At 38.3% G+C, this 16,909-nt stretch overlaps 1 protein-coding gene across 2 annotated transcripts in view; it reads right to left on the bottom strand.

Moving 5' to 3' along the window:
* The window catches only part of RAB10 (RAB10, member RAS oncogene family), a 113,030-nt gene that overhangs the window by 21,117 nt on the left and 75,004 nt on the right, over positions 1-16,909 (bottom strand). For both annotated transcript variants that reach the window (XM_064295140.1, XM_003411921.4), the window contains exon 3: positions 518-656. In XM_064295140.1, the coding sequence (XP_064151210.1) occupies positions 518-656 (139 nt within the window). The remainder of the gene's footprint in view (positions 1-517; positions 657-16,909) is intronic.

Here is a 16,909-nt window from a genome sequence, read left to right as displayed (position 1 = left end):
AAAAATCAACAGAGAAAGAATCCATTTAGAATTTAGAGAGAGCCACTGTAAAACCACTGGTAGCTACTATTAGGAGCCATCTTATGAGATGGTTGCACAGAGTTTCGGGCTCATTTAGTAATTTCCTTGGATAGGGCTCAATGGAAAAAAAAGAAAAAACCCGTTGCCGTTGAGTCAATTCCGACTAACAGCGACCCTACAGAACAGAGCAGAACTGCCTCATACAGCTTCCAAGGAGTGACTGGCGGATTCAAACTGCCGACCTTTTGGTTAGCAGCCTTAGTTCCTAACCACTACACCACCAGGGTTTCCAGGGTTCAACACAGATCTGCCAAAATGTTTAGGAAAAGACTGACAAAATAACATTAAGCTTTAAAAAGTATAAATATCTCAGCAATGACTATTTCAATAATAATAATGGTATATTTGGTGGGTTTATACCCTAAACATCAATTAGAATACTTATTCTTCCCAACCAAGCACATAAATGTGGGTTGATACACTTTCTTGGTCTTACCTCATCTATGTTTCTAAGCCATTTGCTGATGTTTTCAAAACTTTTACCATTGGTGATGTCATATACTAGCATAATACCCATTGCTCCTCTGTAGTAGGAGGTTGTGATGGTGTGAAATCGTTCCTGGCCTGCTGTATCCCTGAAATAAACAGTCAAGAATTTGTATTAAGCATTTTGATACCACTTTATTCCAGATAAAGAACAAAAGAGCAGAATAGTTTGGCAACACAGACACAGACTAAAACCCACCGCGTATCACAATGCAAAACAGAATGGCCACTCATTTAATTCTTAAGTGGTCAACAACTATGGCTCTTACAAATACGAAAAAAATAAATTAGTGATTTACTCATATTAGATGGAAATAAGGAAGTGAAAACAGCGGAAAACAGAAACATGTTAAACTCTTCAAGTTACTTAATGAACACCAGCAAGCACCATGAAAACTGTTGGAAATTCATTTTACTTAGTGACTTAGTTGCTAATGAAATACAAAAGCGTGGGGGATTTTTAGAACATTAAAGGACTATGAGTCAAAAATGGCATAGCCATATATATATTTAGAATTTACAAAAGTTGTACAGATAACCTCATTTATAAAAAACAAGATAGAACTATGTTAACAGGAATATTTATCTTTTTTTTTTTTTTGCACTTTCAGTGAAAGTTTACACACCAAATTAGGTTCCCATTTAACAATTTCTACACAAATTTTTCAGGTACATTTTCCACAATGTCTCAACATTCCATTATTTCCATTCTGGTTATTTTGTCTCCAGTAATCTAGTTTCCCTGCCCTGTTACATTGTCATCTTTACTTCGGAATTTACTGTTTAGATTCATATAGGTGATTTTTTAAAGGAGCAAAATACTCACAGGTAACATTCTTTATTTCATGAGCCAATCTGTTATTTAGCTAAAAGGTGACCTCAGGGCATAACTACAGTTCAAGATTTAAAGAGTATCTCACGGTGACAGTCTCGGGGAGGCCTCTAATCTCAACCAGTCCGGTAAATCTAGACTTTTTAAGAATCTGAGTTTTGTCCCACATTTTTCTTGCCTTCTGTCAGGGTCTATCTATCGTGGCCCTGACCATAACAGTTGGTAGTGGCAGCCGGGCACCATCTAGTTCTTCTGGTCTCACAGTAGATGAGGCCATGGTTGGTGTAGACTACTAGTCCTGTAGACTACTTTCTTCTCTGATTCTTTGGTTTCCTTACTTCTCTTTTGCTCCAGATAAGCAGAGATCAACAGATGACCACTCACAAGCTTTTAAGACCCCAGGCACTACTCACCAAGCTAGGATGTAGAACATAAACTTTATGAATTATATGACGCGAACTGACTGAGTTGTCCCATGAGACTATGGTCTTAAGCCTTCAAGCCCAGAAAACCCATTCTGCAAGGTGTTTGATTATGTCTAAGAAGTATCTGTAACTGTGCTATATGCTTTATTAAATATATGACTATATATATGTATGCACACACAGATACATCTATATTTGCACACTAATATATGTATATATATGCCTATACAATCTATATTCATACATACATATGTAACCACACATTTTTCAGTTGTTGCAAAATTATGTATGTCATAGCATTTACCAAAAATGCCCTTTTTTTCTTGTGTACTTCTTAGTGACATCATTTACCTTGTTCAAGTTGTGTGTACTTCACCCACATTGTGTTACCCTTCCCATCACCAAAAACGAGTGTCTACTATCTAGAGAGTGATTTCCCCCTCTGCCCCCACAACACATCCCTGGTAACCACCAATGAACGCTGGTTTTTGTGTATATACCTATTGTTGTCTTTTTTGTAAAAGTGAGATCATGCATTATTTGTCCTTTTGTGATTGGCTTATTTCACTCAGCATAATGTCCTTCAGATTCATGTTGTTATGTTTCAAGCAGCCATCTAAGATACTCCACTGGTCCCACCCTGTCTGGGGCAAGGCAGAATGAAGAAAATTACAGACACAAGGGAAAGATTAGTTGAAAGGGCTAATGGACCACAACTACCACAGCCTCCACCAGACTAGGTCTAGCACAGCTAGATGGTACCCAACTATCACCACCAACTGCTCTGACAGAGACTACAACAGAGGGTCCTGGACAGAGCGGGAGAAAAATGCAGAACAAAGTTCTAACTCATAAAAAAAAGACCAGGCTTACTAGTCTGACAGAGACTAGAGAAACCCCCGAGAGCAAAGCCCCCCAGACACCCTTTTAACTCAGCACTGAAATCACTCCTGAGGTTCACCCTTCAGCCAAATATTAGACAGGCCCATAAAATAGAACAAGACTTACTGGGCACACCAGGGGCAAGGAGGAGAAGGCAGGAGGGGACAGGAAAGCTGGTAATGGGGAACCCAAGGTCAAGAAGGGGAGTGTCGACATGTAGTGGGGCTGGCAACCAATGTCACAAAAAAAAAGTGTATTAATTGTTTAATAAGATTCTAATTTGCTCCATAAACCTTGATCTAAAGCATAGTAAAAAAAAAAAAAAAATGTTTCAAGAACTTATCATTATTCTTTGTGGCTGGGTAGTACTCCATTGTATGTATGTACCACATTTTGTTTATCCATTCATCAGCTGATGGGCACTTAGGTTGTTTCCATCTTTTTGCCATTGTGAAAAACGCTGCAATGAACATAGATATGCACATGTCCATTTGTGTCTCTTTTACTGGGTCTCTACTGTATATTCCTAGGAGTGGGACTGCTGGATCATAAGGTAGTTCTATTTCTAGCTTTTTGAGGAAGCACCACACTGTTTTCCATGGTAACTGTATAATTTTACAATGTCACCAGCAGTGGATAAGCATTCCCATCTCCTTATATCCTTGCAAGTATTTGTTATTTTTTGATTTTTGGTTTGTTTTGATCAGTGCCGTTCTAGCAGGGGTAAGATGGTATCTCGTTTTGGTTATGACTTGCTTATCTGTGATAGCTAATGACTGCGAGCATTTTTTCATGTGTTTATTGGCCACTTGAATATCCTCTTTGACGAAGTGTCTATGCACGTCCTTTGCCCATTTTTTAATTGGGTTGTTTGTCTTTTTGTTGTTGAGCTATTGAAGTTATCTACATATTTTAGAGATTAGATCTTTATCAGATATGTCATTCCTGAAGATTTTTTTCCTCCCCCCATTTGTAGGTTACCTTTTTACTCTTTTGATAGTCTTTTGATGAGCGTTAAGTATTAATTTTTAGGAGGTTCCAGTTATCTAATTTGTCTTTTGCTGTTCGTGCATTTATAGTTGTGTCTGATTCTTTTTTTGTTTGTTTTAAATTAGGTCCCATAGTTTTGTCCCTATGTTTTTTTCCAAGAACTTTACAGTTTCAGGTTTAACATTTAGGACTCTGATCCACTTTGAGTTCGTTTTTGTGTATGATACGAGACAGGTATCATTATTTTTTAATGCCTTCAAACCAAAAGTTGAAGATATGTTTTGCTCCTGTAATTAAATCCTCTCTTATTTGCACCACCAATTTCTTCATCTTTTATGGATCATTTTCATTGGCATACAAACATGTTTTAGTATTTCATAAATAAAATGAAACAACAAAAAAACTTCAATCCCACATCCCCTCCAGCTAAGACTTCATTTCTTTGTTCCCCTACCCAGCAAACCTTTAAAAAGCTTTTTATTTTGAAATAATTATAGGCTCACAGGAAGTTGCAAAAATACAGCTTTCCCCAATAATAACTATACTACTACATTAACTACAGTACAATGAGTAAAACCAGGAAATTGACATAGGCGCAATCTACAGACCTTATTCAAATTTCACCAGTTTTTACCCACACTCGTTTGTGTGTGTGTGTGTGTGTGTGTGTATGTACAATTCTTTGCAATTTTATCACATGTACAGATTTGTATAACCACTACCACAAACAAGATAGAGAACTCTTCTATCACCACAGGAGAACTTCTTTATGCTCTATCAATTTATGGCTGCAACCCCTCTCTACCCTCAGTTCCCTTCAATACCTAAGCCTTGCCCATTAAGCTGCTTTCCATTTGAAAAATTCTGTCATTTCCAGAACGTTATATAAATGGGATCATGTAGTATGAGACCTTTGGAAATTGGCTTTGTTCAATATAATGCCCTTGAGATCTACCCAACTTGGTGCATGTATCACTAGCCTGTTCCTTTTTATTGCCGAGTAGTGTTCCGTGGTATGAGCTACTGCCATTTGCTTAAACATTCGCCTGCTGAAGGAGTTGTTTCCAATATTTTGATATTACAAATAAAGCTAGCTGCTATGAACTTTCATATACAGGTTTTTGTGTGGACTTAAGTTTTTATTTCTCTGGGATAAATAATGTCCAGGAATGTTATTGCTAGGTCATACGGTACATAATCTTTTAGAAGAAACTGCCAAACTTTTCCAGAGTGTCTATTTCACTTTACATTCCCACTAGCAATGTATGAGAGATCCAGCTTCTTTGCCATGTCCCCAGCATTTGGTGTCGTCACTATTTTTTATTTTAGCTGTTGTAATCAGCATGTAGTAATACCTCATCATTGTTTAATTTGTATTCCCCCAATGGCTAATGATGCTAAACATCTTTTCATGTGCTTACTTTCCATCCATATATCCTCTTGATAAAATGTCCGTTCATGTCTATTACCTATTTTCTAATCAGATCGTTTGCTGTTTATTTTACTGTTGACTTTTGAAAGTTCTTTATATACAACTCTGTTGTCAGATACGTGGTTTGCAAATATTTTCTCCCAAATATTGAAATTTAAGTCTGTAGCTTGCCTTTTCATTCTTTGACAGGGGGTCTTTTGTGGAGTAAAAGTTTTTAATTTTGTTGAAGACCAATTTTTTTATTTTTTTCTTTTATGGATCATAATTTTGGTGTCGTGTCTAAGAATTTTTCGCCTAGTCCTAGGTCCCAAAGATTTCCTACGTTTTCTTCTAAAAGTTTTATATTTAATGACACACTGAGTTAATTTTAGTATATGGTATGGGTTTTAGGTAGAGGTTCATCTTTATGGCCTATGGATGTCCAATTAGGAGCTCTGGCAGTGGTTCGAACCCACCAGCTGCTCCCCAGGAGGAAGATGTGGCAGTTTGCTTCCGTGAAGATTATAGCCTCCTACCCTGCCTCACAGGGTGGCTAAATGACGGCAATGGGCTTGGTTTGGTTTATGGATATCCAATTTACTCCAGCACCACTTGCTGAAAAAGGCTCTCCTTCCTCCACTGAATTGCTTTTACGCCTTTACCAAAAATCAGTTGGGCAAACTTGTGAAGGTCTATTTCTGGATTCTTTATCCTGCTCCATCGACCTATGCATCTATCCCATCACTGATAATGTACTGTCTTAATAAGTGTACCTAAATAAAAAGTCTTAAAACCAGACGGTAGTCATTCCTCTAAATGTAACATTCTTTCAGTTATTCCAGACTTTCCATATAAATTTTAGGATAACCCTGTCTACATCTACCAAAAAAAAAAAAAAAATCTCTGCAGAAAACTTCTTTTAACAGTCATTTCTAGCTGCCGTCTCCCAAATTCATTTCTCAAGTAATTCCAACTGGACTCCTATAACTACTATACTAAGACTGCTCTTCAAAAATGTTTCCAATGACCTTCTATTTACCAAAACCAGTGATTACTTCCCTTTTATATCTTAACTACTGAGCACGATTCACACAGTTGACTAACTTCTTCTTCTTGAACACTTTATTCTCTTGACTTTTCAAATGTCACGTTTTGTGCTCTTCAGTCTATGTCACTGGTTACCCATTCTCAGTCTTTTGTCAGCAGCTCCTACATCTCTAAACATTAGAAATCCCAGGACTCCATCGTGGACCTCCTGCTTTCCCTTATTTATAGTATCACACTAGTGACTTCATCCATTCCCATAGCTTAAATACGTCACATATTAAAGCTACCTATACAACTTCTGGAAACGCTGGTGGCGTAGTGGGTAAGTGCTATGGCTGTTAACCAAAAGGTCGGCAGTTTGAATCCGCCAGGTGCTCCCTGGAAACTCTATGGGGCAGTTCTACTCTGTCCTATAGGGTCGCTATGAGTCAGAATTGACTCGATGGCAACAGGTTTGGTATATGACTTCTAGGAAACTCTGGTGGCATAGTGGTTAAGAGGCACAGCTACTGACCAAAAGGTTGGCAGCTCAAATCCACCAGGCATGGAAACGGCATTGGACAGTTCTAATCTGTCCCTATAGGGTCACTATGATTAGGAATCAACTCAGTAGCAATGGGTTTTTTTTGTATATGACTTCCAAATTTATCTTTCTAACCTTTATCTCTCCTAGAAACTCTACGTGTTTATATTCAACTACCTACTTGATATGTGCAAATAAATGTTATCTTAAAATTAGTAGAACCTAAAATAAAAACAGTACACTGACAGGGAACTGCCAGAAATTCAAGCCAGGTTCAGAAGAGGTCCTGGAATGAGGGATATCCCTGCTGATGGCAGATGGATCATGGCTGCAAGCAGAGAATACCAGAAAAAATTTTTACCTGTGTTTTACTGACTGCAAAGGCATTTGACTGTGTGGATCATAATAAATTATGGGTAACATTTCAAATTCCAGAACACTTAATTATGCTCATGAGGAACCTGTACATAGGCCAAGAGGTAGTTGTTCGAACAGAAAAAAGGGATACTACGTGGTTTAAAGTCAGGAAAGACGTGCATCAGGGTTGTATCCTTTCACCGTATTTATTCAGTCTGTATGCTGAGCAAAGAATTCAAGAAGCTGGACTATATGAAGAATAACGTGGCATCAGGATTGGAGGAAAACTTATTAACAACCTGTGTTATACAGATGACACAACTTTGCTTGCTGAAAGGGAAGAGGCCTCGAAACACTTACTGACGAAGATCAAAGATTACAGCCTTTGGTATAGATGACACCGCAACATCAAGAAAACAAAAATCCTCAAACTGGACCAATAAATAACATCATGACAAACAGAAAAGACTGAAGTTGTCAAAGATTTCATTTTACTTGGATCCACAGTTCAATGCCCACAGAAGGCGCAGTCAAGAAATCAAATGACACATTGCACTGGGCAAATCTGGTGCAAAAGACCTCTTTAAAGTGTTAAAAAGCAAAGAGGTCACTTTAAGGAATAAGGTGTGCCAGATCCAAGCCATGGTGTTTTCAATTGACTCATATGTATGCTGGACAATGACTAGGGAAGACCAAAGAAGAACTGACACCTTTGTGTTGTATTGGTGAAGAATATTAAACATACCATGGACTGCCAAAAGAACGAACAAATCTGTCTTGAAAGAAATACAGCCAGAGTGCTCCTTAGAAGCAAGGATGACAAGATTTCATCTCACATACTTTAGACACGATGGCAGTAGGGACCAGTCCTTGGAGAAAGACATCATGCTTGGTTAAGTAGAGGGTCAATGAAAAAGAGGAAGACCCTCAATGAGATGGAATGACACAGTAACTAAAACAATGGGCTCAAACATAAAGATTATGAGGATGGCACAGGACCGGGCAGTGTTTCATTCTATTGTACCTAGGGTCGCTATGAGTCAGAACCTACTCGACAGTACCTAACAACAGCAACAAAATAAATAAGCAGAACTCTTCTTTTCTCCTTTAACCTGCTCCTCCCTCAATGTTCCCATCTCAGTAAATGGCATCATCATCTGGACAGATGCTCAAAACAAATATACAGGAGTTATTGTTGATTGCTGGTTTCTTCATCCCCATATCCATCAAGTCCTTTGCCTCTACCAACAAAGAATATACTAAATGTGTCCTCTGCTTGTTAATGTCCCTATTACCACTCTAGTTCAAGCCAATATTATCTCTTGCCTGGTCTATTGCCAACAGTCTCCCAACTCATCTCCCTCTCTTTACTCTTGCCCCTTTGTAATCCATTTTCCACACAATAGCCATGGTAATCATCTTTAAACATATGTTTGATCATATCATTTTTCTGCTTAAAATATCCAATGGCTTTAATGGGGAAAGACTAGTTCTTTAAACAAATGGTGCTGGAACAACTGGATATAAGAATGAAGTTGGACCTCATACCGTATACAAAAACTAATTCAAATGAATCATAGACCTAAATCATACAGCTAAAACTATAAAACTCTTAGAAGAAAACCTAGGAGTAAATCTCTGTGACTTCAGAATAGAAAGCGGATTTCTTAGATATAATACCAAAAGCACAAGCAACCAAAGAAAAAGTAGATAAATTAGATTTCATCAAAACAAAAAATTTCTGACACTAACAAGAAAGCGAAAAGACAACCCACACAGAATTGAAGAAAATATCTGCAAATCATATATCTGATAGAGATATGAATCCAGAATTATAAAGAACACGTACAACTTAATAAAAAGACAATCCAATACAAAAATGGGCAAAGGATTTCAATCGATACTTGCCCAAACGAGATACAGAAATGGCCAATAAGCACATGAAAAGATGTTCAACATCACTAGCCATTTGGGAAATGCAAATCAAAACCACAATGAGACACCACTTCATTCCCACTAGGATGGATATAAAAAAAAGACGAACAGTAACAAGTACTGGTAAAGATGCAAAGCAACTGGAACTCTCATACAGTACTGGGTAGTTATCTAAACTGGCACAGCTGCTTTGCAACAGCCTAGTAGTTCTTCTAAGGTTAAACACAGGGTTATCATTATTACCCAGCAATTCCACTGCTTAAGAAGATACCCACCCAACCAAACCCATAGCCACAGAGTCAATTCCAACTCATAGCAACTCTGAAAAGAAGTGTCCCCTAAAAAGAAGTGCCCCACAGGGTTTCCAAGGCTGTAATCTTTACATAAGCAGATTGCCACATCTTTCTTCCAAGGAGCAGCTGGTGGGTTCAAACCAATGACCTTACAGTTAGCAGCCCAGCGCTTAATGAATGTGCTACCAGAGATCCTTACCTTTTAACATAGCACCAACTTATTAAGAATCATTACAAGAAACAGCATTATGGAGGAGGCGGGGCCAAGACAGTAGAGTAGCCAGACACTTCCGGTGATCCCTCTTATGACAAAGACCCAAAAACACGAGTGAAACAATTATATATATGACAAGCTAGGAGCCCTGAACATCAAAGGCAAAGTTAGGAAATCAGACTGAGAGGGAGGGGGAAGGAGAGGTAGATCAGAAGCGGCAAGGAGTTGACAGACCTGACTTGAGGGGGAACCAGTGCCCCTCAGGCACGATCCCCTGGAGAGACTGCGATGGGGCTGTCGGTAGCATTCGGGACGTGGTTTCCTCAGGGACAGACGGCGAGCTGCGCAGTCTACTCACACCTCCGGAACCAGAGAAGAACAGCACTCTCTGCAAAACCTAAGTACTTGCATTTATTTTACTGTGCCCCCAAGCTGGCTTCAGTGGCTGTTGATTTCCCCGGGCCTGAGATAGGTCCTGCTGCGTGCCCTGAGCCATTCTCCCAGCCTTGGAGAAGGAATAAATTCACAACTGGGGGAAAAGATAATCTGCCAGCTCCACTAAGCTGGTGAGCTCAGGACAGAAGTGGCTCCTGTCCAGGCATAAATGGTCTGTGGACCTTTCAACCCTGCATGAACCTGTGTGGGCCCATTTTAGGAGATTAAGCCCTTGTTGGCAGACTGCAACAGTGTATGTGCTTGAGATCTGAATTCAACTGTTTCAGCTGTGTAGGGGACAGGTTGGGTTTTTGATGTCTGACGCCACTTTGCCTATTAAACAGGGTCCTCACCTACCCATATGAGGAGCCTCAGGACTGGTGGCTCCACCCACGTCACCTATCCAGCTGGGGCAGGGGTCCAAGGATAAGTGGTACTTCTCAGTCCTTACAACCAAGAGCATTGGGTCCCCACAGTCCAGCTGCAGAACCCACCAACCTGTGCGCTCTAGGGAACAGGGACGCACTTTCCTCAAAGACCTTCGGGAGATGGTTGTCAGACCCCTTCCTTGTCCAGAGCGTGACCCCCTGCTGCAACCAGATAGCTGTACCTACACCAATCACCCCTGCCCCTCTAAGACTGCAGGACAGTGCCTGCACCACATACCTGATGACCAACTACCTGGACACCTGAGCTGAATCCATACAAGAAAAGTGAACAGACTCCTAGGCTCATATACCTCATAGGAGCTCTAGCCATCAGGTGACAGGACATTAGAGCTTCAAAGGTGAAAATAATCAAGCTAGCTCACTCAAGCAGCCTATTTGGGCATATCAAAATGAAACAAAGCAAGAAGCTAGGATACAGTAAGCAAATATAAAGTCAATTCATACAATAACTTACAGATGGCTCAGAGACAACAGTCAATATCAAATCACATAAAGCAGCAGACCATGATCGCGTCAACAAGCTCTCTAAAAAAGAATCAAGGAATCTTTCGGATGAAGATGTCTTCCTGGAATTTCCAGATGTAGAATAAAGAAGATTAGTATATAGAACTCTTCAAAAGAGCAGGAAGGAGATCAGGCAAAACAGAACAAGCCAGTGAACACACAGATAAAGAAGTTGAAGAAATTAAAAAAGTTATTCAAGAACATAATGAAAAATTTAATAGACTACAAGAATCCATAGAGAGACAGCAATCAGAAATTCAGAAGATTAACAATAAAATTACAGAATTAGACAACTCAATAGAAAGTCAGGAGAGCAGGACTGAAGAAATGGAAGGCAGAACTAGTGAGACTGAAGATAAAACACTAGGCACCAATACATTTGAAGAAAAATCAGATAAAAGAATTTTTTTAAAAAATGAAGAAACCCTAAGAATCATGTGGGACTCTATCAAAAGAAATAACCTACGAGTGATTGGAGTACCAGAAGAGGGAGGGTTAACAGAAAATACAGGGAGAATTTTTGAAGATTTGTTGACAGAAAACCTCCCTGATATCTTGAAAGATGAGACGATACCTATCCAAGATGTTCACCGAATCCCACATAAGGAGATCTCAAAAGAAAGTCACGAAGACATATCATAATTAAACTTGGCAAAACCTAAGATAAAGAAGAATTTTAAGAGTGGCTCAGGATAAATGAAAAGTCACCTACAAAGGAGAGTCAGTAAGAAGAAGCTTGGACTACTCCGCAGAAGCTGTACAGGAGGCAGGAAGGCAATGGGATGACTTATATAAAACAACGAAAGAAAAAAATTGCCAGCCAAGAATCATATATCCAGCAAAACTGTCTCTCAAATATGAAGGCAAAATTAGGACATTTCCAGATAAACAGAAGTTTAGAGAATTTGTAAACCAAACCAAAACTACAAGTAATACTAAATGGAGTTCTCTGGTTAGAAAATCAATAATATGAGATATCAACCCAAGACTAGAACACAGGACAGAACAACCAGACATCAACCCAGACAGGGAAATCACTAAAATACATCACTTTAAAAAAAAAAAAAAAGAACACTCAACACAGGAAAATGGTGTCATTATGTAAAAGATGACAACATTAAAATAAGGGAGGACTAAAAAATGTAGTAATAGATCTCTGTCACATGCAGAGGAAAAGTCAAAGCAATAATATAAAGATATAAAAATTTGGTTTAAACTTAGAAAAATAGGGGTAAATATTAAGGTAACAACAAAGGAGACTAACAATCCTACTTATCAAAATAAAATACAAGAAAAACAAAGATTCAGCAAAAACAAAATCAATAACAACGAATAAGGAGACAGTATATAACGAAAAACTACTCAGCACAAAAAATTAAGTGGAAAAAAGAAACTGTCGACAACACACAAAAAAAGACATCAAAATGACAGCACTAAACTCTTACCTACTCATAATTCGCTGAATGTAACTGGACTAAATGCACCAATACAGAGACAGATAGTGGCAGAATGGATAAAAAAACACAATCCATCTATATGCTGCCTACAAGAGATACAATTTAGAGACACAAACAAACAAAAACTCCAAGAATGGGAAAAAATATATCAAGCAAACAATCAAAAAAGAGCAGGAGTGGCAATATTGATTTCTCACAAGACAGATTTTAAAGTTAAATCAACCACAAGGGATAAGGAATGACACTATATAATGATTAAAAGGACAATATACCAGGAGGATAAAACCACATTAAATATTTATGCACCCAATGACAGGGCTGCAAGATACATAAACTCCAAGAGCATTGAAAAGTATGACAGAGAACTCCACAATAATAGTAGGAGACTTCAAACACCACTTTGGGTGAAGGACAGAACATTCAGAAAGAAGCTCAATAAATACATGGAAGAGCTAAATGCCACAACCAACCAACTTGACCTCATATACATATACGTAACTCTCCATCCAACAACATCCAAGTATACTTTCTTTTCTAACACACATGGAACATTCTCTAGAATAGACCACATATTAGGTCATAAAGGAAGCCTTAACAGAATCCAAAGCATTGAAATATTACAAAAGATCTCTGACCATAAAGGCATAAAAGCAGAAATAAGTAGCAGGAAAAGAAATCAAACATTTGGAAACTGAACAATACCCTGCTAAAAAACAAATGGGTTATAAAAGACATGAAGGATGGAATAAAGAAATTCATAGAATTCAATAAGAATGAAAACACTTCCTATCAGAACCTTTCGGACACCGCTAAAGCAGTGCTCAGAGGTCAATTTATAGCTATAAATGCACACATCCAAAAAGAAGGGCCGAAATCAAAGAATTATCCTTACGACTTGAATAGAGAGCAACAGGGAAAAAAAAAAACCCTCAGGCACCAGGAGAAAGCAAATAATAAAAATAAGAGCAGAATTAAATGAAATAGGAGAAAAAAAAATTACAAAAGTTAACAAGACCAAAAGCTGGTTCTTTGAAAAAATTAACAAAATCAATAAACCAATGGCCAAAATGACAAAAGAAAAACCAGAGAGGAAGCAAATAACCCAAATAAGAAATGAGATGGGGCACTATCAAAACCAACTGAAATCAACAGAATCAGATCACTACTAAAAATGGTACTCTAACAAATTTGAAAACCTAGGAGAAATGGACAAATCTCTAGAAACACACTACCTACCTAAACTAACACAGAGGTAAAACAACTAAATAAATCCATAAAAAAAGAAGAGATTGAAAAGGTAATTAAAAAACTTCCAATAAATAAAAGCCCTGGCCCTGATGAAATAAATCTAACTACAGATATAAAAGACCTATACAAAGAAAACTACAAGACACTACTACAAGAAAGCAAAAGACACATAAGTGGAAAAACTTACCTTGCTCATGGATAGAAGACTCAACATTGTAAAAGTGTCTACTCTATTGAAAGTGATATATAGATACAATGCAATTCCAACCCAAATTCCAATGACATTTTTTAATGAGATGGAGAAATAAATCACTAACTTCATATGGAAGGGAAAGAGGCCTCAGGTAAGTAAAGCATTTCTGAAAAAGAACAAAGTGGGAGGCTTCATGCTACCTGATTTTAGAACCTATTATACCACCACAGTAGTCAAAACAGCCTGGTACTAGTACAACAATGGATACGTAGACCAGTGGAACAGAACTGACAATGCAGACATAAATTCATCCACATATAAGTAGCTGATATTTTATAGAGGCCGAAAGTCAGTTCAATGGGGAAAAGAGAGTCTCTTTAATAAAGGTGCTGGCATGACCGGATATCCATCCACAAGAAGATGAAACAAGACCCAGACCTCATATCATGACCAAAAACTAACTCAAAATGGATCAAAGACATAATATAAAATCTAAAATGATAAAGATCATGAAAAAAAAATAGGGACAACACTTGGAGCCCTAATACATGACATAAACAGAATATAAAACATTACTAACAATGCACAAACACCAGAAGAGAAATTAGATAACTGGGAGCTCCTAAAAATCAAACACTTATCCTCATCAAAAGACTTCACCAAAAGAGTAAAAAGACTACCTACAGACTGGGAAAAAAAAATTGGCTATAACAAATCCCATCAGCGTCTAAAATCTACAAGATACAGCAGAACCTCAACAACAAAAAGACAAATAACCCAATTAAAAAATGGGCGAAAGATATGAACAGGCACTTCGCAAAAGAAGACATTCAAGCAGCTAACAGATACATGAGAAAGTGCTCACAATCATTAGCCGTTAGAGAAACGCAAATCAAAATTGCAATGAAATTCCATCTCACTCTAACAAGGCTGGCATTAATCCAAAACACAAAATAATAAATGTTCGATAGGTGGTGGAGAGAGTGGAACAATTACATACTGTTGGTGGGAATGTAAGATGGTATAATGATTTTGGAAATCAATTTGGCACTTCCTTAAAAAGCTAGAAATAGAACTACCATATGATCCAGCACTCCTACTCCTTGGAATACATCCTAGAGAAATAAGAGCCTTTACACGAACAGACATATGCACACCATGTTCACTGCAGCACTGCTTACAATAGCAAAAAGATGGAAGCAACCGAAGTGCCCATCAACAGATGAATGGTTAAATAAATTATGGTATATTCACATAACGGAATGCTAAGCATTGACAAAGAACAATGATGAACCCGTGAAACAATTCATAACATGGAGGAACCCGGGAGGGATTATGCTGAGTGAAATTAGTCAGCTGCAAAAGGACATATGTTGTATAAGAACTCATGAAATAGTTTAAACAGAAGAAAATATTCTTCCATGATTATGGGGGTGGAAAGGGGTATTCATTAATTAAGATAGTAGACAAGAGCTATTTTAGGTGAAGGAAAAGACAACACACAACACAGGAGAGGTCAGCACAACTTGACTAAACCAAAAGCAAATAAGTTTCCTGAACACTTTGAAGGCCAGAGTAGCAGGGCAGGGGAGTTGTCTGGGGACCATGGTTTCAGGGGACATCTAGGTCAAGTGGCATAACAAAATCTTTTAAAACATTCTGCATCCCACTTTGGTGAATGGCACCTGGGGTCTTAAAATGCTAGCAAGCAACCATCTAAGATGTATCAATTGGTCTCAACCCAACTAGAGCAAAGGAGAATGAAGAACACCAAAGACACAAGGTATTATGAGCCCAAGAGGCAGAAAGGGCCACATGAACCAGAGACTATATCAGCCTGAGACGAGAAGAACTAGATGGTGCCCGGCTAAAGCCGATGACTGCCCTGACAGGGAACACAACAAAGAATCCCTGATGGAGCAGGTGAGCAGCTGGATGCAGACCTGAAATTCTTGTAAAAAGACCAGACTTAATGGTCTGACTGAGACTGGAAGAACTTCAGAGGTCATGGTCCCCAGACCTTTTGTTAGCCCAAGGCTTGAACCATTCCCTAAGCCAACTCTTCAGACAGGGATTGGACTGGACTGTAAGACAGAAAATGATACTGGTGAGGAGTGAGCTTCTTGGCTCATGTAAGCACGAGACTATGTGGGCAGCTCCTATCTGGAGGGGAGAAAAGAAGGCAGAGGGGGACAGGAGGTAGCTAAAAGGACACAGGGAATACAGGGTAGACAGAAGGAGTGTGCTGTCTCATTAGGGGGAGAGGGACTAGGAGTACACAGTGAGGTATATACAATTTTTGCATGAGAGAGTGAGTTGATTTCACTTAAAGCACAATTAAAAAAAAAAAAAGAAACAGCATTATGAAATCTTATTCTGTATTTGTTATAATCTTTTACCCCATAATTTTGGAAAAGAACAAGGTAATTTATTAGGTAACCCTCCCCTCCTTTCTTTACCCTGGCTGCCAAGAAGTTTAAAGTTAATTTAACAAACTAATCATAGTAACTAAGCTGTCCTTTAGAGAAAGTATATTTGTATCTCCTATTTTTCTCATTTCCAATTTCCTGTTTTATCTTTTATTTATTTTTTTATCATGTATTTGCTTATAAGATATTGTCAATCAAGTATAATTATAAATGATGTCATGAAAAAAGAATCAAAACTTTGCCTCTTCAAAGTAGTAGAAATAGCCTAGTTCTTTTCTGAACTGGTAAAAAGTATAAATTAACAAAAAATTTTATTGCTTCAGAGAGGGGTTAAAGTCTTCTACTTCAAATTCAGGCTGGAACTGTACTTATCCAGGACAAAGACTGTGGGGGACCTGGGCTACAGTAGTACCTCACAGCTATAGTGCTGGAGGGGCAGAAAACCTTCACTTCCATTTTTGTCATAAGGAATAACCATTTAGAGAGATCTTCCACAGCACTCCACTATGCACACCACCCCAACACTTTCCAGCTATTATATACTTCCTCCTTCCCTGCTCATTCCCATTACACAATTAGCAAATTATATACACACTTCAAATTGATGACTAAACCAAATCTATGACTAAATTCTCCACCACGAAAGAACACACTGAAAAAGAGACTTGTACTTCTGCAAAACCTAAATCAACAGCACCCAGAGAGGGGATTTAATATT

This window comes from Loxodonta africana, chromosome 12, assembly GCF_030014295.1.
Source record: "Loxodonta africana isolate mLoxAfr1 chromosome 12, mLoxAfr1.hap2, whole genome shotgun sequence".
NCBI classification, from domain to species: Eukaryota; Metazoa; Chordata; class Mammalia; order Proboscidea; family Elephantidae; genus Loxodonta; species Loxodonta africana.
Note: the sequence above shows the minus strand (reverse complement) of the source record. Positions and strands in the feature narration are given on the sequence as shown.